General features: G+C 50.1%; 1 protein-coding gene across 1 annotated transcript in view; it reads left to right on the top strand.

Annotated features, from left to right (window-relative positions):
* The first annotated feature begins 425 nt into the window (after positions 1-425).
* LAMA5 (laminin subunit alpha 5) overlaps positions 426-25701 on the top strand; it is a 232150-nt gene continuing 206874 nt past the window's right edge. Inside the window, exon 1 of the mRNA XM_032959653.2 lies at positions 426-1075. Within this exon, the coding sequence (XP_032815544.2) occupies positions 641-1075 (435 nt within the window). The 5' untranslated portion in view covers positions 426-640. The remainder of the gene's footprint in view (positions 1076-25701) is intronic.

The following is a 25701-nucleotide window of genomic DNA, read 5'->3' as shown; positions in this document are numbered from 1 at the left end:
AATTTCTCCCTCCACATTTATAAACGACGAGTCGTTTTAGAGCATTTTGCTGCTCTGAATTTCCACGTGATGAGCTGTCATTTGTGGCCAGGTCGCTTCTAAAAAATGGCAATACAGCTCAGCGGGGCTTGGTAATATAAATAAATTGTTTCCTTTTAATGCCACTCTTGTTGTTCCCGGCGGCGTCCAGTTCCAAATTAACGCAGGTAGCATAACGAAACACGACAGACTCATCTGCATGCGTAAAGCATGCAGCATGCAATCGCATGCGGGGTCACTCCACACACACACCAAGGGCTTTTGCTCCGCCTCTGGGCCGTACCAGGTCCCCCGCCTCCACACTTACAACTTTAAAGCGCTGCTGCTGCTGCTAGTCCGGCACAGCGCGCAAGGTGGGGACATTACTCTCTGTGGCGAGCAGGGGGCGGACACCGAGAGCAGGGGAGACACGGGGAGGACACACGGGGAGAGAGACGGGGAGGACACACGGGGAGAGAGACGGGGAGAGAGGAGACACGGGGAGAGAGAGAGAGACAGAGAAGAGACACGGGGAGAGAGACGGAGAGAGAGAGAGGAGGAGGCACGGGGGTAGAGGAGACGCAGGGAGAGAGGAGGAGGAGGAGGCACGGCGCTTGTTGCCATGGCCCGGAGCTCCCGTGCTACCACGAGGGGTAGCAGCAGCAGCGGCTCTCTGCTGCTCGCCATCCCCACCACCACCTTCACCACCACCATCATCATCTCCACCACCTTCCTAGCCTTGCTCTGCTTCGCTGCGCCTTGCGGAGGAGCGCAGCTGCTGCAACAACAACAGCATCATCATCAGCATCATCACCGGCACCAGCTTCATCGCCCGCAGCACGAGGAGGAGCAGCAGCAGCAGCAGCGGCAGGAGGTGGTGGTGGTGGAGGATGCGGGGGGCCACAGCCTGCACCCCCCTTACTTCAACCTGGCCGAGGGGGCCGCGATCTCGGCCACGGCGACGTGCGGCCACGAGGCGGGAGGACTGCCTCGGGAGCAGCTCTACTGCAAGCTCGTGGGCGGGCCCGTGGCCGGGGACCCCGCGCAGACCATACAGGTGGGGCGTCAGTATGGGGGCAGGGTGGTAGGGGGGGGTAGGGGGGCAGGGTGGTAGGGGGGCAGGGTGCTAGGGGGGCAGGGTGGTAGGGGGACAGAGGGGCAGGGGGGCAGGGTGGTAGGGGGGTAGAGGGGCAGGGGGGGTAGAGGAGTAGGGGGGTAGAGGGGCAGTGGAGTAGGGGGGCAGGGGGGTAGAGGGGCAGGGGGGTAGAGGAGTAGGGGGGCAGAGGGGCAGGGGAGTAGGGGGGCAGGGGAGTAGAGGGGCAGGGGGGTAGAGGAGTAGGGGGGTAGAGGGGCAGTGGAGTAGGGGGGTAGAGGGGCAGGGGAGTAGGGGAGTAGAGGGGCAGGGGTGGTAGAGGGGCAGTGGAGTAGGGGGGCAGGGGGGTAGAGGGGCAGGGGAGTAGTGGAGTAGGGGGGTAGGGGGGTAGGGGGGCAGGGGGGGCAGGGGATTAGGGGGTAGGGGGGTAGGGGAGTAGGGGGGTAGGGGAGTAGGGGGGTAGGGGGCAAGGGGGATAGAGGGGCATGGTTGTAGGGGGCAGGGGAGTAGGGGGATGGGGGGTGCAGGAAGGGAAGCGACACGTGCGGAGTGTGAGAGCCGGGATGACCGCACCTGCATTGTGTGTACAAAGACAAAGATCCCCCTCATTTAGGCAGCCTGTCTGCGAGCAGCTGCGATTGTCGGTGCTGATGTGTCCACAGAGCGCCAGGTGGGAGTCTTTGTAAAGGCTGAGTCGACCTGACATTGGCCGTGAGCGGGAATCGAACTCGGGTAGCCGGGTTGGTAGCGGTGGGGGGGCAAACAGCTACATCACACACAGCACACACATCACACACACCACTCACATCACACATCACACACAGCACACAATCACACACAGCACACACATCAAACACATCACACATCACACACAGTCACACACCACACATCACACACATCACACACATCACACACAGCACACACACAACACACACATCACACACAGCACACACAGCACACACCCAACACACACAACACACACATCACACACAGCACACACAACACACACAACACACACATCACACAATCACACACAACACACACACAACACACACATCACACACATCACACACAGCACACACACATCACACACACACAGCACACACAGTCACACACACAGCACACACAGTCACACACAGCACACACATCACACACACATCACACACATCACTCACATCATTCACATCACACATCACACACATCACTCACATCACACACATCACACACACATCACACACACATCACACACACATCACACACATCACTCACATCATTCACATCACACATCACACACATCACTCACATCACACACATCACACACATCACACACACATCACACACACACATCACACACACAGCACACACAGCAGGGACGTGCGGGCAGGAGAGGCAGGGCCTCCTCCATCTGTCATACTCCAATGAAAATAGCTGTTACGAAAAAAAACAATAAGAAAATAAAATAAATGGTTAAGATTTTCCCACTGATCTGTGTTATAATTTATGTACGATTCCAATCATTTTGATCGTCAAAATCGCCAAATCTGCGGAGCTCCGCTGCAAATAGAGGGAGAGACGAGAGGTGAGGCAGCGACGAGCTCAGCCTCCCCTCTGATTGCGCAACCGCTCAGTAACTGGATGGAGCGCGGGCAATAAGCGCGTGCCTGTTACTATCTCTCTGTATGTCACCAATGTAATGTTTGTAGACCCCTTCATTTTATGTCCTCGCCTTCCATACGCCAGGTAACTTATATTACGTATGTGTGTAAAGATATTTAGGCTCGCTGGTCTCGTCGTGAAACTGCAATGAAAAGTGTGATACACACATAACCACCCACACCTGTTGTATGTATACACCCGTGTGTATGTATACACCCGTGTGTATGTATACACCCGTGTGTATGTATACACCTGTTGTATGTATACACCTGCTGTATGTATACACCTGTTGTATGTATACACCCGTGTGTATGTATACACCTGTTGTATGTAGACACCCGTGTGTATGTATACACCTGTTGTATGTAGACACCCTGGTGTATGTAGACACCCGTGTGTATGTAGACACCTGTTGTATGTATACACCCGTGTGTATGTATACACCTGTTGTATGTACACACCTGTTGTATGTATACACCTGTTGTATGTATACACCCGTGTGTATGTATACACCTGTTGTATGTATACACCTGTTGTATGTATACACATGTTGTATGTAGACACCCGTGTGTATGTAGACACCTGGTGTATGTAGACACCCGTGTGTATACACGCGTGTGTATGTATACTTAATGTATACACCTGTTGTATGTATACTTAATGTATACACCCGTGTGTATGTATACACCTGTTGTATGTAGACACCCGTGTGTATGTAGACACCTGGTGTATGTAGACACCCGTGTGTATACACGCGTGTGTATGTATACTTAATGTATACACCCGTGTGTATGTATACACCTGGTGTATGTATACACCCGTGTGTATGTATACACCTGTTGTATGTAGACACCCGTGTGTATACATACACTCGTGTGTATGTATACACCCGTGTGTATGTATACACTTGTTGTATGTATACACCTGTTGTATGTATACACCTGTTGTATGTATACACCTGTTGTATGTATACACCCGTGTGTATGTATACACCCGTGTGTATGTAGACACCCGTGTGTATGTATACACCTGTTGTATGTATATACCTGTTGTATGTATACACCTGTTGTATGTAGACACCCGTGTGTATGTATACACCTGTTGTATGTATACACCCGTGTGTATGTATACACCCGTGTGTATGTATACACCTGTTGTATGTATACACCTGTTGTATGTAGACACCCGTGTGTATGTATACACCTGTTGTATGTATACACCTGGTGTATGTATACACCCGTGTGTATGTATACACCCGTGTGTATGTATACATCCGTGTGTATGTATACACCTGTTGTATGTATACACCTGTTGTATGTAGACACCCGTGTGTATGTATACACCTGTTGTATGTATACACCCGTGTGTATACACCCGTGTGTATGTATACTTAATGTATACACTTGTATGTATACACCTGTTGTATATATACACCTGTTGTATGTAGACACCTGGTGTATGTAGACACCTGGTGTATGTAGACACCTGTCTCTAATGCAAGGCCGTAGCCATGGAGTCAACAACATTGGGGAAGAGCAAATCTTCCAGGGGGTCTAAGGGCCCCCCCCCCCCAGGGGAAAAAAAAATCTAAATTTTAAAACTAATTTCCTGCCTAAAATATAAAAAAATTCACTAACACATGGGATTGACTTTTTATTTATTTTTTACAATGTCTATAAATAGTGTATTGTATTACATTGCTCTGTTTTTAATTTTTTACCTTTTTCTTGTTTCATTGTATGTCATGGCAGAGATTCGGGATTAACAAAGTACAACCATAACCACAATCATATAAACACAAATCTATGCATTGTTGCATGAAGTCAAGTCCACATATTGTGGCCAAGGTTTAGTAAATTGTTCTTTTTATTTAAATAGCATAGCAATTATTGTTTCAAAAATATTATTTATAGCAATATATTGGGGGGGGGGGGACATTTTGAGCATATTTGAATATTGGGGGGATGCATTAGAGCAAGGCCGTAATTATAATATACATTGGGATGTGTGTCCCCCCCAATAGATATTATAATTACTGCCTTGCTCTAATGCATACACCTGTCCGTATGTACCAGGTTCTGGTATGCATAGACCTGCCTCTATGCACGGACCTGTCTGTATATACCTCTGTGAAGCGTGTGCCGTGTGTAGTAATATCAGCAGTCCGCCGCCAGCGCACAGGACAACCGCGTGGCCGCATCCTGCAAGTCGTAGCTCGTGTTTGTTGTCCGGGTCAGAACGTGCACGTGCTGGTCGAGACGTGACCTGAAGCCTACACCTGAACGCCTCAATGCCGCACGATTTACCAAAGCGCAGTCGATCCGTCATCACTCTGTCGTCCGGTTACCACTCGATTCATTGTACAATTAGTTGCAACTCAAATTCTGGGCCTCCGTTAGCACGCGTGCCTCTGGACGGGAGGTTAATGGGCAGAGCCTGGTGACGCCGTCGGTGGCATCATCATCATTGTCCCGACTGGGCGTGGCTTGTAGGGGGTTTCCCACCTTCGGTAGGTAGTTTATGAGGGTGAAGCGCCAGCAAGATGATAAAGACAAAGACCCCAAACGCCCGTGTAGCCTTAGCAGACTGTTGGGGCAAGTGCTGTTAGCGAGCACCTACGAAGGCCGTCACGGCACACGATGGGGTGTGTGGCCAGCACCACGCCCACCCGCCTTCGTCTCCCCAGTGGCGATGATTTTACACACCAGGTACTCATTTGAGGCTGAGTCGACCTAGGGGAGGCGAAGGAACCGGTTCAGATAATCGTCACCGGGTGTTGGCCGTGAGCGGGAATCGAATTTGGGTCGCCGGGTTCGTAGCGCAGCGTAGCGCTAACCGCTACACCACCGCTCCCCACACACACAGACACGCCTGTGCACATGCATATCACTGTTCTACACACACGTCAGTTTCACACACACACCTGTGTCTTCATGTACCTGTCGACAAATATATCTATCCATAGTTTAGAAATACTTGCTGTAGTCGTGTATTTGGCTTGTCGGTTCTTTACCTGTTTTGGTGTGGGTGAAGTATGGTCAAGTAACCCCCCCCCACCCCCAACGCCGTGCAGGGGCGTCGGGAAGGCCCCCCTCATCCAGCAGTAGATTGACAAACAGGTGTGTGATTTACTTTATTTTATACCCACGTGACTTTACCGAAAGAACCAAAGAGTATGGATCCCTGCAGTCACGAAAACTTCAAATCTAGACTAAACAGGTGTGTGTGTGTGTACACGTACTCTTTGGTTCTATTCGGTAAAGTCACGTAGGTAAAAAATAAAACAACAAAAATCACGACGTTTCGGCCACAACACAAGCGGCCTTCATCAGGTGAAGGGACCAGACTGTCTCGAGGTCCCTTCACCTGATGAAGGCCGCTTGTGTTGTGGCCGAAACGTCGTGATTTTTTGTTGTTTTATTTTTTTTACCTATGCGACTTTACCGAATAGAACCAAAGAGTATGGATCCTTGCAGTCACGAAAGCTTTAAATCTAGAATTGTGTACACGTACATGTCTAAACGTACCGGTCTGTTGTAGTTCTACAATATCACGTGTGCCATCTCCCAACGCCGAATTTCAGCCGCAGCAGCCGCGATGCTGTTCCGGGGATTGTTTCGGCACCCCACAATCCATCCTGTCTAATATCGCCCCATAATACTTAATCTACATGATAATAATAATATAACAATCACGTCAACTTGTAACGCGCTGCACAGGCGGGCGGCGAGACGGTACCAGCAGTTGCCCCCCACCCCACCCCCCCCCCACAAGCTCTGCAGTCCTCTACGTGTTGAGGTGTTATAGGCCAATTAATGAGTGTTCACATGTGGGAGGAAGCCGGAGCATCTGGAGAAAACCCACGCTTGCGAGGGGGATACACACCGGTGCTTATCTATTAGAGGAATCCGCACTACAATACAAGGCCGAGAATCTCCACTCCAAGCAAGATTAAGCCCTGGATTCACCTCTTTGCATACTCCTGAATTGGCTATGTGCACCTCCCTCCACGCACCTGTCTGCATGCGGGGACACGAAATACGGTCGGCCTTCATGTGCCCGTATCACGGTCCAACTTACCACGATTCAAAACTACACCACTCAGTTACTCAATTGCGGTCACACACGGCAGAAATCATCGTCTCCTACTGGTAGCCTAATGCCCGCTTGCAGGCCAAGGCGCTAAATCACCCCTTGCCGCACAGGAAGAGCTGCCGCTGGGAGTGCCCCAAGGCTAGACCACACAGCAATCGGCCTCCTACTGGTAGACTAATGCCCGCTTGCAGGCCAAGGTGCTTGGAGAGCTCTTTGGTCTTGGCCATGGTGGAGAGTTTGGAATCTGATTGATTGATTGCTTCTGTGGACAGGTGTCTTTTATATAGGTGACAAGCTGAGATTAGGAGCACTCCCTTTAAGAATGTGCTCCTAATCTCAGCTCGTTACCTGTATATAAGACACCTGGGAGCCAGAAATCTTTCTAATTGAGAGGGGGTCAAATACTTATTTCCCTCATTAAAATGCAAATCAATTCATAACATTTTTGACATGCGTTATTCTGGATTTTGTTGTTGTTATTCTGTCTCTCACTGTTCAAATAAACCTACCATTAAAATTATAGACTGATAATTTATTTGTCAGTGGGCAAACGTACAAAATCAGCAGGGGATAAAATACTTTTTTTCCCTCACTGTACCTTACCCCTTGGCATGTCGACACCTTTACCTTTTACCTTTACCCTTTTACCCGGTAAAAAGGGTAAATTACCTTACCTTGCCGAGGCCTAGTGACGAATTAATTAATGAATCTCTCTCTCTCTCTCCACGCCGATATGCGCATTTGGCAGTGGCAGTGCGGTTCCTTGGTTGCCCGAGAGGACATGAGTCTCAGAGTGAGGCAGCGAAGGCTGTGGATGGCTTGCCTGACAGTTCCCAGGCACGGCTGCATCATGCAAGCAGTATGCACCAAGTCTAGAGTGTAAGGGAGAGAGAGAGAGATGGTTGCGAGTCATTTACATGTTTACATTCAGTTCTTGCAGTGTGCTAATAAATCTGGAAATACAGTGCAGTGCACGTATGTTATTGCGGTTGTTTTAGTTACAGCCTACGTTTCTCTTTAATGCCAGCGCGATGCCAGACTGCAAACCACGAACAGGAATTAGGGTGGCTGGATAGCGCAGTGGGTCCTTGCATCTGCTGCTGAAGAGTTGCAATCGGCAGCTGCATCGTCAGGATGTTCAGTTCCAAGAGCCAGACCCATCGTTTTCCCATCGTCCATGAGTCCAGACCATATATCTCACTTGGCAGTTCCACGTGAGGTGGCACGAGTTTAGTGCCTTCCAGTCCTAGAACGTGGCCAACAACAATTCACATTCACGACGCGGTGACCTTTATTACACGAGTGTGGTTCTCAAGCAAAGCAGCTCTCATTAGCCACGTACGTGAATCGCTACGAATCAAGTTTTTTTTTTACTGTTAGATGCTTACCGATGATTTCTGCTCTGGCCCAATGGAGCTGTGTGCTGAATTACTAAAGTGTGCCTGCCACCTGCTGTAAGATGAATGTTGAAGAGCAAAGACCCTGTGGTTGAATTCGTCACAGGAGGAAGACGCTCCTAAAATCGCCAATACCCCGACTTATTGATTCACCTGCGGCTGCTTTAAATAAAGGATCCCGCCATTGCAACATTCACTTTGCTTTTTGCTGTTTCCCGGGTGTTATTTACACGAGAGATGATGAGTCACAGTGGGCTCTTAACCTCGTTAAATTAAAAGTCAATAATGTCTCCCCGCTAAATCGGCGGGGTTATGTTGATCTCCTCTCGCTTCCTTGAGCCACGATTCAAATTCTGCATTCCTATAGCGTGATCGTTTCTATCCGTTTCTATCCGTAGAACAACCAGTATTCCCTTCCAACCTTCCAACCAACACACCGACACACCACCGACACACCGCTAACACATCACCGACACACCACCGACACAACACTAACACACCACTGACACACCACTGACACACCGACACACCACCGACACACCACTGACACACCGACACACCACCTTGAGCCACGATTCAAATTCTGCATTCCTATAGCGTGATCGTTTCTATCCGTAGAACAACCAGTATTCCCTTCCCGTAAAGTAGGCCTCAATTTATCGACCCCCTAAAAGGTTGATGGGCTGAGTCAATCTCCAACCGGGATTTGAAACTCGCGACCCTGCCTGATTCTGTGTGTCGCAGTGTTACATAACTCCATTGCCACATGGCCGGGCGGTTGAATTAAGGGGCGCTGATGGATGCTCCTGCGCACACCAACACACCGACACACCACCGACACACCACCGACACAACACTAACACACCACTAACACATCACCGACACACCACGGACACATCACCGACACACCACTGACACACCACCGACACACCACCGACACAACACTAACACACCACTAACGCACCACTAACACACCACTGACACATCATTGACACACCACCGACACACCACCGACACACCACTGACACCACTGACACACCACCGACACACCACTGACACACCACTGATACACCACCGACACACCACTGACACACCACTAACACACCACTGACACACCACTAACACACCACCGACACACCACTGACACACCACTAACACACCACTGACACAACACTAACACACCACTGACACACCACTAACACACCACCGACACACCACTAACACACCATCGACACATCACCGACACATCACCGACACACCACCGACACACCACTGACACACCACCGACACACCACCGACACACCACTGACACACCACTAACACACCACTAACACACCATCGACACACCACTGACACACCACTGACACACCACCGACACACCACCGACACACCACTGACACACCACTGACACACCGACACACCACCGACACACCATTTGCTTTTGAGCAGACCTGGTGATGGTGCAAGGTCTCAGCAGGAATAAGCAAAACGCTTTACGGGCCCCATCGGCTCAAGGGCCCCGAATTTCATTGCTGAATACGCCGAGTGCGTCTGTGCTTGTGTGAGCTCGCGTCCTCTGTCACTGCGTCTCCTCGCTGCATCTCTCACTTCACGACGGTACACAGACGCACGTACGTTGAACTTCTTTCGCACCGTACGTAGCCAACCGTCTTCAGCAATCTTCTAATCTATATCTTTATCTTTTGCCCGCATATTTCGCTTCACACTACATTTCCATTTAAATAACTTTTTACACCTTTCATCTCCGTGCATTTGTATCTCTCGGCTGCATCTCGTCTCTCTCATAACCTCCCGGCGTCTTTTTTGTTGAATGTGAAAATGAAATAAAAATGATACACGGTGCCACCACCTCCGCTGGCTTTCAATCAGCCCGCTTTCCACGCTTGCGAGATTTGGGCTGGACCGCCGGTGGCTGCCCGATGTTGGAGCCCAGAACCTCGACAGTGCCGGGCCTCTGCTTGGGGATGGATCATTGCGAGCTCTCAAGAAGAGCCTCCTTTTAGCGGGTGTCGCATTTTTCACGGGAAGCGTTGAAATGATGTCTCCTAGACACCGCCCCGAGCCAAAGAACTCGCAATCTCCTGTCAGCCGGGTCGGCAGCTCTGGGCTTAAAAAGAATAAAATTAAACTACGGTGGCGTTTCTGTGCGAAATAAATAAATCCAAACATGAATGTTCTTTTTGGCACGCGCAAAGGATGTGCGAATTTAAATGTATGTCCGTCTCGTTTTGGATATGAAACAATTGCAGTGCTATCGCTCTTTGTAAACGTATTTCTTCAACCAAATGCCAAAAAAGGCAAGTGTATGTACGTGCGTTTTGTATCTGATGAATGTCAAAAATGTCACATTCTGATGTTACGGGACAGCCGTACAAATTGGCACGAGGGTGGGAACCGTAGCCATTTTCTGCGGGCCTTTTTTTTCCCCAGGAACAGGGTTCACGTGCTGACCGGCTGACGATCGCCACGCAGGGCAACTCCACCTGAGAGTGTTGTGCGTTAAGTAGGCCGTGGAAACAACCGGACCGATGAGTGTTCTGATCCGATGTGAAACCAAATTGAACTGAAAACTGTATTTCCCGCAGCTTCATTGGCAGCCTTTTTTAAAAATCGTAAGTGCTGCGGTAATGCAATTGCTCGAGTGACCCTTAAGCAGTTGCTCTTTTCTTTTTTGATAGTTTGTTGTCCTTCTCCTGCAACTCCGATGAGCACGGTTGGCTACGCACGATGCTGAAGAGGTTCTGTACAATTTCGATTTGAAGCTTTCGTGACTGCAAGGATTCATCTTTTTTGGTTCTTTCGGTAAAGTCACGTAGAATGAGAATAAAATAATAAATTGATAAAAAATAAAATAACACAATAATATTCTCACGACGTTTCGGCTGCTTGTATTGTGGCCGAAACGTCGTGAGAATATTATTGCGTTATTTTATTTTACCAATTTATTATTTTATTCTCATTCTACGTGACTTTACCGAAAGAACCAAAGAAGAGGTTCTGTACATTAATGACTGGGCACTGCCTCGTGACCAGCTGTGGTGGTGACGCATGCTTGTTATTCAGGAAATTGTTAGGGCAGGGTTGGTGGAGCGCGCGTTGATGGGTACCTGCTTAAGATATTCTTCTAATGGGAGGGTCAAGTGTCCAAGTGGGAGACAGTACAGCAAGTATGCTTTGTGACCTGTTCGCACAGTGTGATTGAATGTTGTTTTCCCCATGCATACAAAGCACTTGAAATAACCACGTGATCGATCGTGTACCGCTGTGTAGCATTGCAGGCTCGTGACAACGCACGGATTTGGCAGCTATACATTTCCACGTGATAAGCCACTTCGTTGAGCTATCAATTGTGGCCAGGTCGCATCTGAAAAAGAGCTGTATAGCTCTGTGGGCTACCTGGTAAAATAAAAATTGTTTAGTTTGGGATTCCTTGATTATAACCGATTATTAACGCTCATAAGTGCAATTATTCGTCCGTGTGTTATTCAACCGCAGTGCAGATTATATTCTGGTGTTCGAGTTAGGCTCGTTATGAGTTAAAACAATTTTTGAAATGACAGAGCAAGGAGGAATTCATACAAACGCGATGGTAAAATGAGACAACAACGATTATTTATTTATTTAGAAATAAAACCATTACCTAGAATTGTAACGATTCATCCGCTTAGTGCGGTGGGTTTGGGGCGAGTGGGTGAATCTAACATGCCTCTACACCCGCATGTCGTCCACACAGGTGCACATACCCACATATACCCAAAGACAAAGATCCCCCGTATAGCCTTAACAGACTGTTGGGGCAAGTGCTGTTCGCGAGCGCCTGTGAAGGCCGGCACGGCACACGACGGGGTGCGTGGCCATCGCATTTGAGGCTGAGTCGTCCTGGAGGCCCAGGACCGGTTCAGATAATAGTCACCGGTGTTGGACGTGAGCGGGAATTGAACTCGTGTCGCCTGGTTCGTAGCGCAGCCGCACTCATTCTGACCCACGTCACATACGTACGCTGTGGTTCCACGCCAGGGGATGAGTTTGAGATACGTTTGTTTTTGATGTACGATTGTTGGATACCTATGCCCAATTTTGGGGTTTTATTTTTGCATTTCCATATGTTCCGATTCACAAAACTCAAATAAATATGAATTGTCTATAAATGTAACAATTGGAAATGCGGTATTAATGATTACATTGATTTATTTTGAACACAGAGTTACAGATAATTAAAGATGATGTAAGACATTCTTTCAGAAATAATGCAATGCCGTTTTTGGCGGGAAAAGCAACGGGGGGTTGTGTCACATTTTTGGATCGATCTGAAACATTTGCGTCAATCCGAGATTGTTGATTCTCGGTCCGATTTAAAAGAATATATTTTTCATTACTACAAATACTGGGGACCAATATCCTCCATTAGCGTTGCATCTACCCATAAGTCCGATATGGTACCATATTAGGCAACGCCCTGGTATAGGAAAAAAACACGAGGCAGTGTTATGCAATAAGGAACCATTCCCTTATTGGGCAATCGCATTAAACTTCAGTACCATGTGATGCCTGACACCGATGCGCTGGTGTGACTCTATTCAGGTAATGGGCAGTTGTTAAGTGTTAAAGAATTGGACAACTTGGCACTACCATCTTAATTTTAAGTTGGTAGATTAAAATAAACTGAAATCGTTCTGAGGAACAGTGCCTTCTTTATTAAACTGTCCATGAATGTCCGTCCACACTTCAGCCTGTTCTCGCCTTGCGTTTGGCAGAATGTTTCAGGAGCTAAATGCCAATGCCGCGGTCTGCTGGCCACGGCGGGAGGGCTTCAGGGGGGAGAGGGTTTGTGAAGTTTTCTTCCTTGAATGAGCGCAGACCTCAGTGGCTTACTATACACGGCCCATAGTTTGGGTCGCGTAGCCACGGTCGCGGCTCGCTCTTTAACGTCACGTCTACGAAGGAGATGTGTGTGCAAGCCTGTGTGTGGCCTCATGCGGTTGGGATATTTGGGTCTCTTAATCGATAGACTTCACTGTACTCTTTGGTTCTATTCGGTAAAGTCACGTAGGTAAAAAATAAAACAACAAAAATCACGACGTTTCGGCCACAACACAAGCGGCCTTCATCGGGTGAAGGGATCAGGCTGTCTCGAGGACAGCGCTGGAGTGAAACACAGCCACGCTCAGACCGCGGACCTTTAAGCTGTGTGCGAGCAAACAAGGTGTCTTGACAAAGGAATTAGCATAAAAATTAGCATTTGATTGGCCGACTTTAGAAAAGAGGTGGTGTACGTGCCGGTAGACTTGCCGTTTGGCGCAGGGGAGGGGGGGGAGTTTACCTATTGATGGTGTAAAAGGGAATTTATAAGAGCTGCGAAAGTTTGGGGTACCACTACTTGAAAAATATACTGTACCATTGAAAATTAGTTTAATGTTTAGTTCGATTTAGAACATTCACTGTGTCATGAAGAGCACCTCCGATAGCACGGTCGGCTACGTGCGCTGCGAAAGAAGTTTAACCTACACACAAACACACATTCGAGAGCAGTAAACCAACGTGCCTGAATGGGGGGGGGGGGTTCATATTAAGTTTCACATCGCCTGCCATGTGTGACCTACGGATTGGGAAAATGGACATTCAAGTAAAACGAATTTAACACCGCGTAGGTGACGCAAGTACTCGCAGAGAGAGACGCGTGCTTGACTATTATCGTTGAGAGTCGCAAAAGCGGGGCAAGCCGTGAGAAGGGGACAGCCTTGGTTTTGCAGCGCGACGGGAAGATTGCCCCTTCTGGAAGGGTAGGTTTTACCCTTTCTGGCAATAAAACGAGTGTTAAGATGTTAAAACACCAAACAGGAACCTTTTGGAAGAAATCACAACAGAGAATACGTTTGTTTGCATGTTCACCACAATTACGTGCGGTTAATGCAAACATGATTCCTTGCTGAAGGTTTCTGTTTGGTGTTTTAACATCTTAACACCTGCTGTTTGATTGCCAGATGGGGCACAACCTTTTCTTATATTTCGATACTGGCAAGAAGGGTCCCAAGTTGCACCTTTTGTAATGCGCGTGCGTGTGCGGGTGTTGTGTGCGTTCTTTTTTGTTTAAGTTCAGAGCATAAAAGGGCTCCGGTGTGGCCCGTTTCCATAGACGTCGCGGAATTCCTGGGATTGCTCGCAGCCACTTTGAAATGCCCCCTCCTGGCAGACGGCTAAACCCCGGCGGGGCAGCCGCAGCGAAGTGGAGAGAGGGCAAGCCGGGAGAGAGAGAGAGAGGGGGCAGCCGAGAGACAGAGGGCAGCCGGAGGTTCACACCACCCCCCCCCCCCCCCCCTGTGTGTGGCGTAGGGGTTAGCGCAGCCCGTGACCCGAGTGACGATTATCTGAACTGTTTCTGGGCCTCCTCTAGGTCGACTCGGCCTCAAATGAGTACCTCGTGCGGTGTGTAAACATCGCGCATCGCGCGCTTTAAGATGCGCTTCTGCGGCCATCTGGAACGCTCTTGCTTCCGTTATTAGGAAGCCACTGGAGTTGTGCACTTTTCAATACTCTAGATTGAAAACTCATTTCTTTAGAACTGCTTTTTGTGTTTAGTTGGTTGTCCTTCCCCCGCACCTCCGATTAGCGCGGAGGGCTACGTACGGTGCCAAAGAAGTTCAACGCACTTCACCGCTGGGGAGACAAAGGTGACCGGACCTGGTGCTGGCCACCCACCCCCTCGCGTGTCATGCCGGCCTAAATTGGTGTTTGCCAACAGCACTCGCCCCTACAGTCTGTTAAGGCTATACGGGGGATCTTTATCTTTGCCGCGAGGCCTCCCGAATAACGCATGCGTAACGTTTGATAAATGCGATGACTGGCGTCCCAATGTGCACAACGTTTTTGTTCATGTATTTTTGTTTGTCGTGCCCGAACACCGCGATGCATTACAACATTTTGCCGGCTGGACCAGCCGATGCAGCCACTAGGGCGGTGTGGAGGGTGGGAGAGCGTGCCTCCACCCTGCCTTGTGAATGTAACACCTCGTGAACGTAACGCCTCGTGAACGTAACGCCTCGTGAACATAACTTCTCGTGAACGTAATTCCTCGTGAACGTAACTCCTCGTGAACGTAACTCCTCGTGAACGTAACTCCTCGTGAACGTAACTCCTCGTGGACGTAACACCTCGTGAACGTAACTCCTCGTGAACGTAACACCTCGTGGACGTAACACCTCGTGAACGTAACACCTCGTGGACGTAATTCCTCGTGGACGTAACTACCCCATTACATTGTCAGCGTCCGCCCACAGAGCTGCTCTCTAATTTGGAGCGTGCGGTGCCACGTGATTTAAAAAAAGTGGCTTCATTCAAGTCTCTCACATCCAATTGGCGCGGTTGGCTACGTGCGGCACGAAGGAAGTTCAACACACACACACACCGCATTCAACCGCTTAAGCCTTCACAAATGCGCTATTCAAGAACCTTTCAACAACACCATCGTCGTCAGCCACGATCTATCCACTGCCGAATGAAGGCCACCCCCCCCCCCAAGCCGCCGCCGCCGCCGTCGCCATCTCTAGCGGTGCCGCGACACAACGCATCGAGAACCGGCGCGCGAACGGACTCCACGGCTCCGGCCTCCGCGATGGACGGGACCCTCCGCGGGCGCGTCTCCTCCGTTCGTGCGACCGCTCCGTCGTTATCCGCGACGGCCGCGCCGCGCCCCCAGCTGGCTGGCTTCTTGACGGGCAACACGACGTCTTCAGCCTGCGCGTGCTTCCTCCCTCTCGTAGCACGTGCTTCCTCCCTCTCGTAGCACGTGCTTCCTCCCTCTCGTAGCACGTGCTTCCTCCCTCTCGTAGCACGTGCTTCCTCCCTCTCGTAGCACGTGCTTCCTCCCTCTCGTAGCACGTGCTTCCTCCCTCTCGTAGCACGTGCTTCCTCCGTCCGCTTCTCAAGAGTGATTCCGAGCGAAAGCAAAGAACTTCCCCCCACGCGTATTTGCATCCTTTTGACACGTTCCGTTCCATTTCCTTTGCTAACGATCACCGCGGCACAGTGGTGAAAAGCTTCGAGACTGGCATATTGTTTCTCGTCGCAGTTTATTTAATCTTTTCTCCCAGAAGGGCACTCGAACACGCTCTCTCGTCCGGCCCGTCATTCCGTCGCTTTGCTCGCGCTCCGCGAGGATCTTTGTCCCGCACAACGTCAGGCCTGGTTTGGTGGCGCGCGCGGCTCTAATCCGCTTCACTCGAAGGCAGGGGTTGGTGGGACCGTTGGGAGATGGAGCCGCACGAGGCACGGACCTGTGGGCAAAGCGGTGTACGTATGGAACGCACGTTGAAGTTCTTTGGTGCCCCACGTGGCCAACCGTGCAAATCGGAGGTGCGGGAAAGTTGCTACCCTTGACTTAAAGCTTGCTTGACTTGCAGGAATTCAAATTAATAATTGTATTAATTTTTTATTAACTTGAATCTATCTACGTGACTGTACCGAAAGACCCAAAGAATAAGGTGCAACCCATTAGAGGCGGCACACCAAATTGGTTGCCGACTTCACCGTGTGGGAGTGTTAGCCTCTACCGATTGAGCGTGAGTCTTCACCCGGGGAAAATTGTAAGCGCCCAATTTCGCCCGACGTCCCCAATCGCGAGGCTGTCTCAGCTTATGCGCGATTTAAAGTGCAGGCGACTTTAAATGCCAATCTTTCCAACTGCTTTAATTTTGGATCGCGTACGGCAATGATTTCGGTAACACCGGTGCCAGTGTCCCGCTTGGCACGGCGCACGCACGTCTCATGGGTTGCACGCTCTCGGTCTCGCTTGATTTTATCGCTGGAATTTCTCAGATTAAATAACAGGTGAGTGGACACGCGTGGCCAGGTCCCCCCTTATGTAAATCCACTGCTGGATTAGGGCCTCCCCACGGCGTGCAGGGCAGTTTTATCCGACCGTGCTTCTCCGTTGGGCGGTCCGTTTGTGAAGGTGGGCAGCGCAGAAGTACAGTGCAACAAAGCAGTACAGTGCAACAAAGCAGATTTGACGCACTGCCCACTGCCACAATTTACTGTATCCAGTGATCAGAAATTAAACTCACGATTTGATTCTGTTTCCACTGTGTTGGCGGTGGTCCAAAAGCACAATTAACAAAACACTCAACACATTCGTTCAATAACAGTGACCATTAAAATTAACTAAAAACTATATATTTGTATTTCACCAGGTAAGGCCCACTGAGCTATGCAGCTCTTTGTCAGAAGCGACCTGGCCGCCACAAATGGTAGCCCAACGAGAAGCGGCCCATCACGTGGAAGTCAACAGCAGCCGCTTACTCTTAAGCGCACGTTGATTCCAAATGTGGAGGGAAGAAACCGGAGGAGACCCGGAGAACAATCCACGCAAGCACAGGGGGAGAGAGAGAGCGACACGCAAACTCCAAATACACAGGCGTCAGGGTTTGGGAATCGAACGAACGACCTCATGTATACCAGGAGAGGTAGTTAACATCTCGCCACCGTGGCGCCCCAAGAGAACAGCATATAGCAGGCGACGTTTTAGGCAATCACCCTTATTAATTGCACATCGCACTCCACCTCTCTGCCCTCTCTATGCGCTGTGACGAATAGGCCGTACTCCATTGAACACTGAACTATAAATTGTATAATGGATCTAAACCGTGACAATTTAAAATGTGGCGGGGGAACCAATCACAATTTCACCCCCCCCCCCTGCTCGAATCCGCATTGAGGAGGTGCTCATCTCCCGTTCACAGCCCTGAGCCAGTAGGTGTAAATTCCACATTCCTATGGCAAGGGGCTGAGTCTGTCCATTGGAAAACCGCCGTTGACTTCCCCACAAAGTGTTGCTCGTTTGTCCAAAGACAAAGGGAGGGCACTATGAAGGCTGACAAGGCACGCAAGGAGGGGGGGGGGGGTGAGCTGGCCAGCACCACGCCCGGCCGCCTTTGTTTCCCGAGCGGCAATGTTTGCACACCGCACCGGGTACTAATCTGAGGCCGAGCCGACCTAGGGGAGGCCCAGGACCGGTTCAGACAACCGCCACCGGTTCACTGACGGAGCCAGTGGGTGGGGTGGCACGTGACCCCCCAATGATCCGATCGAAATTAAGGATTTCGATCGGATCATTGGGATTTATTAGTAATAAATTGGCATTTTGCGACCCCCACTGCCACTGTGTAGCATATTATTACGTGCCAGGGACTCTATGAGATGATAGGACAATAGTCTGAGTCCATAATTGGCAATAAGTAACGGCAAAGCGGTTATAAGTGACTCAGAATTGTGCGCAGTTGCGTATAGAGTAGACGACTTCCCTGAAGGCATTCACCTTCAGCGAGCGCGATGCCGATCACACAACGCGGTTCGAATTCGACCCTCGATCGATGGCTGTACCATCGCCGCACACGCGTCGAATAAAAAGCAAAGGACAGGTCCTTACTAACAACTCCTTACTTACTAACGACTCCTCTATCATTTTTCATTGCTGGAAGGGTTGCCCCCCTCTACCTGAAAATCCTGGCTCTGCCATTACACCGGTTACGGCCGTGAGCGGGAGGAGGAGTCGAACTCGGTTCGCCCGGGCATCGTAGCGCCGACCGCTACGCCACCGCTCCCCACCCACCACGCTCGTCTGTCCACCCCGCGATGAACGAGCGAGTGCGCGAGTCGTCCACTTTGGGCCCTTCTGCTGCTGACCGAGAGCGCCTGCTGCTGCTGCTACTGGGACATGAGCGGCTATGCAGTGGTTTAAGATCAGCGGTCCCCAAACTTTTTGGCACCAGGGACCGGTTTCGTGGAAGAGAATTTTTTCACGGTGGGGGGGGGGGGGGGGTTCATCATTGGGTCTTTCCCCCTTTTCAAAGAAGCTCTCCAGCGACGTTTGTTTTTTTACTCATTTTGGCTACTAGGGGTCAGCTTGTGGGGCTTACCAACACCGTGACTGAGACGAGTGCGCAGTGCGGGAAAGAGGCGCGGACGGAATTGGTAAATAATAAAATATTGGGGGCGGGCCACGACGGGACTCACCGCTCTCACCTCCTGCTGCTGTGCGGCCTGGTTCCTAACAGGCCACGGACCGGTACCGGGAGGTTGGGGATCCCTGGCTTAGAGCGCACACCGCGCGCAAGCACCCGGCGAGGCGACTTTGATGAAACGCGAGAGGTGAACGATATCCGAACCCGCGCCTGGGCCGCTTTTCCCCGTCGCATGCTGGCGGGGGGGGGGGGCTGCGTGAAGCAAGGCCAACACCACCCCCCCCCCCCCCCGATGTCCACGACGGCGTGGGGAGGAGGGCCATCTTTCGGCGGCGATTTGACAAATAGATGGCTGTAAAATAATGGGTGTGGGGTTTTTTTCAACGGTTTTACTGAACTTGACTCCTGTGTCGTGGTCAAATCTTGTAATCAAAATTTCGTCCACTTCCCGTTGTCCAATCAATGCCACATTTTGCACACGTGCTCAGATCCGGTGACAATGCATGCCTGTATCAACATCGGCATCAATTGATCAATTAATTAGCTCTCTTAAAGCAATTCACATTTTGTATGGACGGCTTATTAATAAAATATTTATTTGTGCGAGGTCAAAAAACGCCGCGGTGCCTAAACCGTGGCATCGCCTCGCCCAAGAAGCAGGCGCCGCGTGCCTCTCGTCATCAAGATGTCGTCCCACTTCCCATTGTCCAATCGAGTTATTTACTTTTTAGTGCCCTTTAAAATAAAACCGTTGTTTAAAAAAAAAATAACTTTTTTAAGGAGTTTATTTTGTTTGCCGAGAGATGACAAATATTATTGGTTCTTTCGGTAAAGTCACGTAGAAGGGAAACAATAAAATAAAAATATAAAACAATAAAATAAAAACGCCACTTTTTTCAAATTTTCCTGCTGTGGTTTTCACACCTGATGATGATTGCTCGTGTTGCAGTCGAAACGTCGTGAGAATTTTATTGTTTTAGATTTTCATTATTTTATTGTTTCCCTTCTACGCGGTGACTTTACCGAAAGAACCAAGAATATGAATCCCTGCAGTCGCGAAAGCTTTAAATCAAAGAGAGATGACAAATTAAGTCGAGTAGGAATTCAACGCCACGGTCTGCGTCGCCGCGTGCAATTCACCCGCTGGCACTTGAGAGACGGCGCGCTTGACGTGTGTGGCCATCCGAGATGGCAGGGGCCAAGTTGGTTTCGAGTCGGAGGAGGTCTGCGTGCCCATTCTTGCAAGCCTGACTGCGATCATCGCAGCGTTGTCTCGTCATGCGATACTCTTATTTTGGGGCGCGTTTTTTTTTGTTGCCTGTGTGTGTGTGCGTGTGTCTTCCCCCTATCTCTTTTTGGACAGCGTCCACACGCTACATTACCCGCGAAACATTATTTGCAACAATTCGAGAAGACCGCTTCGGCACCACCGACCAGAAAATCGGGTTTCACGTGCACGCACAAAAAAAAATTTGCTTTTCAGGAAAGCCGCGTTTGAAACGCTGATTGGATGAGCGCTGCTATGTCTCCGCTGATAATCCGTGCGTGGAGATGGGTTTCCAACGATGTCCGCGTTCACGTCTTGCGTGGCCCAACAAAAAGGCCCTCGAAGGCAAGCATCGTTGTGAGCAGTTGCGGGTGGTAAGTGTTGCGTGGCTGATGGGGGGGGGGAGTGTCTTTGAGGTTGGCTTTACGTTCTCGGGTGTTGTTTGCATGCCGAGGCTGGACAAACAGTTTGTTGGCTCTTGATTTGGAGCTTTCGTGACTGCAGGAATCCACACTCTTTGTTTTTTTCGATAAAGTCACGTAGGTATAAAATGAAATAAATCACGACGTTTCGGGCGCACACACAAGCTCAACCCCAGACCAGATTCTGACGTCTTGTGACCGCAGCGTATCGCCGTCTGGTGCCAGCTCGGCACGACAAATAGCCAGTGGAGTGCCACTTGGTGGTCCACGTGCTGGCACAGCTCGGATGTGCCAGTGGAAAAGAGGTGCGGGGGGGATCAGAACGGTCGGGCCCGTGCGCTGACTTGGCTCGGGTCAGGAATGCACCGCAGTCGGCTCGCGTGCCCCATCTGAAATGTCATTGTTCAAGCCCGGAGTCCTTGTTTTGACTGTGGCCAACCCGCTTCCTGTGCCTATCGACAGATACTGATTCGCGTGAGCTGTCGTTGGAATTCGTGAGCTTCCCTCCCGGGCAGACATAACAGGTCGGCCGCTGCGGGCGTCTGGCATGCGGATCGAACACAGCCCGAGCTTTCGTGTCGGGGCGAACGGCGCACAAGGGTATCGCTGTAACCGCCAAGCTGGCATTTGAGGCGTTCATTCATTTATCGTCATCAGTCATGATCTATGCACTGCTGGACGAAGGCCCTTCCCAAGCCGTTGGCCATCTTTCACGGTTCTGCAACGTGGCAACGCACCCAGGGCCTGCACGTGAGCTGCTTTCGTCCAGTCTTGGGTGTCCTCTCACTTCCACGGTGGCTAGGAGATGTTAACGCCCTCGCCTGGAATACAGGAGGTCGTGGGCTCGATCCCGACCCCCCGTATATTTGGAGTTTGCATGTTCTCCCCGTGGTTGCATAGATTTTTCTCCGAGTCCTCCGGTTTGTTCCTCCACATTTAGGATCAACACGTGTTTACATTTCCTACATAGATAAGCCACTTCGTTGAGATGTCCTTAGTGGCTAGATCGCTTCTGAAAAAGAGCTATGTAGCTTCGTGGGCCATACCTGGTATAATAAAAAAAAATAGTTTCATTTTAGCTTTTAAATAAATTTGGGTAAGGAAATGAGATTGACTTCTTCACTGATGCCCATTGCAGCACGTAGGTGCAAGAGGAGTGACCGTTCGATATGCAGGGGTTACTAAACCGCGACAGTTTCGCTGTAACATTTATCTTGAAGATTCTCGTGAGCGCGCGTGTGTTCCTCCGCAGGTGCGGCTGTGCATGCCCCGTCTCAGTGGTGGTGGTGGTGGTGATTGTAGTTGTTGTACATTCTCCCGCTATCGCCGGTACCGTGAAGTCACCGTGGTAGTCCGCGGCGGGAACATTCCGAGTGCGATACACCGCCCACCCTTGCCGGCCTCCGCTCGTGTCCGTGTCTAAACTAAACTTTTCCTCCAAGCCATTCATTTATTTCATTAACTTGCAATAGTTCACAAGAGCGATTGATTTTTTTTTTAAAGTCCCGCGGTGGTGGTGGGGGCGGGGTGGTTTGGCCAATTTACTGACTGAATATTTCACTTTTTTTTTTTGCTATACGTGGGTGGACATCAGAGTACCTGTAGATTAACGCTCAAACCAATAACACTTGAAGACGGCATGGGTGGGCCATTGGCACGCTCGCTGCGCACCCATCTCCGATAAGCACGGCTTGCCTACGTAGGGCACGAAAGAAGATCAACGTACATACGTACATCTCCTCGCCACTTTGCAGCCCCAGCGGGTTTGGGAGTTTCTCACGCACAGATCTCTACGTGGTCCACCTACCCTGCCCGTGAAGTGCCGATCTCAGACACGTGCCGCCACACCCAGCTGTGTGACATTACACTTGAGGGTTCGTAATAAAATGTTCACGCGTTGTATTGTTCACCAGTTACACTATATATTTATATACACACGAGGGGGTGGGTGGCCAGCACCATGCCCGGCCGCCTTTGTCTCCCCAGTGGCGATGTTCGCACAGCAGAGCAGTTACTCGTTTGATGCTGAGCCGACCTAGGGGAGGCCCAGGACCGGTAAAAATAATCGTCACCGGTGGTGGCCGTGAGCGGGAATCGAACTCGGGTCGCCGGGTTCGTAGCGCGGCATAGCGCTAACCACTACACTACCATGCGTTACGCTTCCACACGCGCGGGTCACGTGACAGATTTGATGTCACAGCTCACTTGCCGTGCAAAAAATATATTAATAATTGAGCCCCCCCCCCCCCCCCCCAAAAAAAAAGTGTATTTTAATATTTTTGCATGGTGTACAGTCTGGAAAGTACCCACATGGCAAATTTCAAGTTTGTTGCATGTCGGGAAGTACGCTAAACATTTTGGACAGACACACATATTCACAACTTTGCCTTTTATATATATGGAGATATACACCTTAGCCTGTGTGTTCTGTTAACATCCGCAGTAGGACATGGAGGTGTCGGTGATGAGCCTGTGAGGTTCAATCTAACCCATCATCATTAGTTCAACATACATACAGTATGAAAATAAGAATAGGTGTTAAGATGTACTTGTAGTGAACATGCAAACAAACATACTCGATCATGTTTAACACGTAGTCTTTCGCGACCAACATCCATAATATAGTTTTTTTGGGTTAGAGTGCGTGAATTTAAAAGGCAACACCTGATGAAGCTAGTTGTAATTACTGGCGAAACGTCGTACTCAGACTGTAAATGTTGTGGATTTGCTCTCTAACACACCGGTGTGCTGTACGAGTAATGAATTGGCACGTTCTGTTTACGTGACAAACCTTACCAATTGTATGTCGGTGGTGGCGGGTTTAACGGCACATTTATATTTACGTGATCTAACCCAAAGGGACCTATATTATGGACACTCTGATAATAGGTGCATTGTCTTTGAAACTAATTGGCCTACACCAGAGACGGCCTTCTTTAGGGTTTAGAATCACCACCAGTGTCAGACCAGAGAACGCCCAAACGCGAACAGTACAAGGACAATGGCACTGTCAGGGCATTTCTAGCTCGGGGTGAGCGGCAACAAGATGGGACCTATTTGCCAGTATCAAAGTACGAACGTTCACGAGGCACGGTGAGGCACGGTGAGGCACACAACCCACCCACCACCGCCATAGCGTCCGCATCAGCTAGCTCAGCCGGCAAAATAATGATAATGCATCAGTTTTGTCGTCCTTCCGCTGTGCCTCCGATTAGCACGGTTGGCTACGTACGGCGCGGAAGAAGAAGAAGACGTTCAACGTAAATGGATACTTGCGACGAAGGGGAAGAGAAGACCTAGGGGCAGATGGTGGGAGACTGCGGGGTCAGACCATGGAGGTCGCTGCGTGTCTACTGCAGGAGCAGCGGGATATGGCGGAGGGCGGAAAGCATTGGCATCGAGGTGCAGTGGCATCAATGGACAGCTTCATGATCTCGATTAAACTAAAACTAAACAATATTTTTTTGTTTTACCAGCTCAAGCCCACTGAGATATATAGCTCTATTTCAGGAGCTACCTGGCCGTAAATTATAACTCAACGAAGCGTGTTTCTAAATGTGGAGGGAAAAACCGGAGAAAAATCCACACGACCACGGGGGGAGAGAGACACACAAACTCAAAATATACAGCAGCAGCAGCAGGCGTCAGGGTCGGGGTTGAACCCACGACCTCCTGCATACCAGGCGAGGTAGTTAACATCTCGCCACCGTGGCATTATAGTAGGATTTTGCCGTGGTGTCCTGCAAGGGGCTATCGTGCCTCTACCTAGCGTACCTCTTACCTCCACACGGCACTTTTCTTCAGCTGTGCCGATTAGCGAATAGTTAGGTCTGAAAAATCTCTCTGGTAAACTCGCATTGTTGATAAATGTCTACTCACGTGAGAGAGAACAAAAAAAAACACTTCGCTTTCAATCCAATTGTAATGACGTTTTAAATGTGAGCACATCGCAAGACGTTATCTGGTTGCTGTGCATGTGAAGCCGGTTTGAGTCGCAGCAGGTGTCTGAGTGAAAACCTGAGATCTTTGTCTTGCCACCTTTGTCTGCCCAGTGCTGATGATTGTTCCTGATACCAAGACGAATTTTAAAAGACGTGCCAGGTTTTATTTTTAGGCTCGCCGACCGCGTATGAAGTACAGACTAAATACGGGTACCGATAAGCGCCAGCAGTCGTGTTTTGTATGACGGTGTGTTAATAACTTTGACGGCGGCATATAAAGTTGCGTTCATGAATTGAATGGTCACAATATGGGTTCGAACAAAAACGTGTACAAACAATCGCCTTCCACGCGTAGCGGTGTATTAATATCAGATCGACGATGTCGGAGCGGAGGAGGGCCCGGGTGGCTAGGAGGCGAGAGCGCTGAGCCAGCACGGCGCCGCTGTGACCGTGGGATCCGGGAGAGCGGCCGCCTGTGATCGAACCGCGGTCTCAGCCTGGTTAATGTCTGCACACGAAAAAAAGACAAAGATCCCCCGTGTAGCCTCAACAGACTGTAGGGGCAAGTGCTGTTAGCGAGTAGCACCTATGAAGGCCGGCATGGCACACGAGGGGGTGGGTGGCCAGCGCCACGCCCGGCCGCCTTTGTCTCCCCAGTGGCGATGTTTACACACTGCACCAGGTCCTCATTAGAGGCTGAGTCGACCTAGGCGAGGCCCAGGACCGGTTCAGAATATCGTCACCGGTGTTGGCCATAAGCGGGAATCGAACTCGCGTGCCTGGGTTCTTAGCGTAGCGCGCTCACCACTACACTACCGCTACCCATATCTGCACAC

This window comes from Petromyzon marinus, chromosome 23 (genome assembly GCF_048934315.1).
Source record: "Petromyzon marinus isolate PM22_M1 ecotype Great Lakes invasive population chromosome 23, UKy_Petmar_22M1.pri1.0, whole genome shotgun sequence".
Lineage (NCBI taxonomy): Eukaryota > Metazoa > Chordata > Hyperoartia > Petromyzontiformes > Petromyzontidae > Petromyzon > Petromyzon marinus.
The sequence above is the reverse complement of the archived record's forward strand: the minus strand, read 5'-3'. Positions and strand labels throughout refer to the sequence as shown.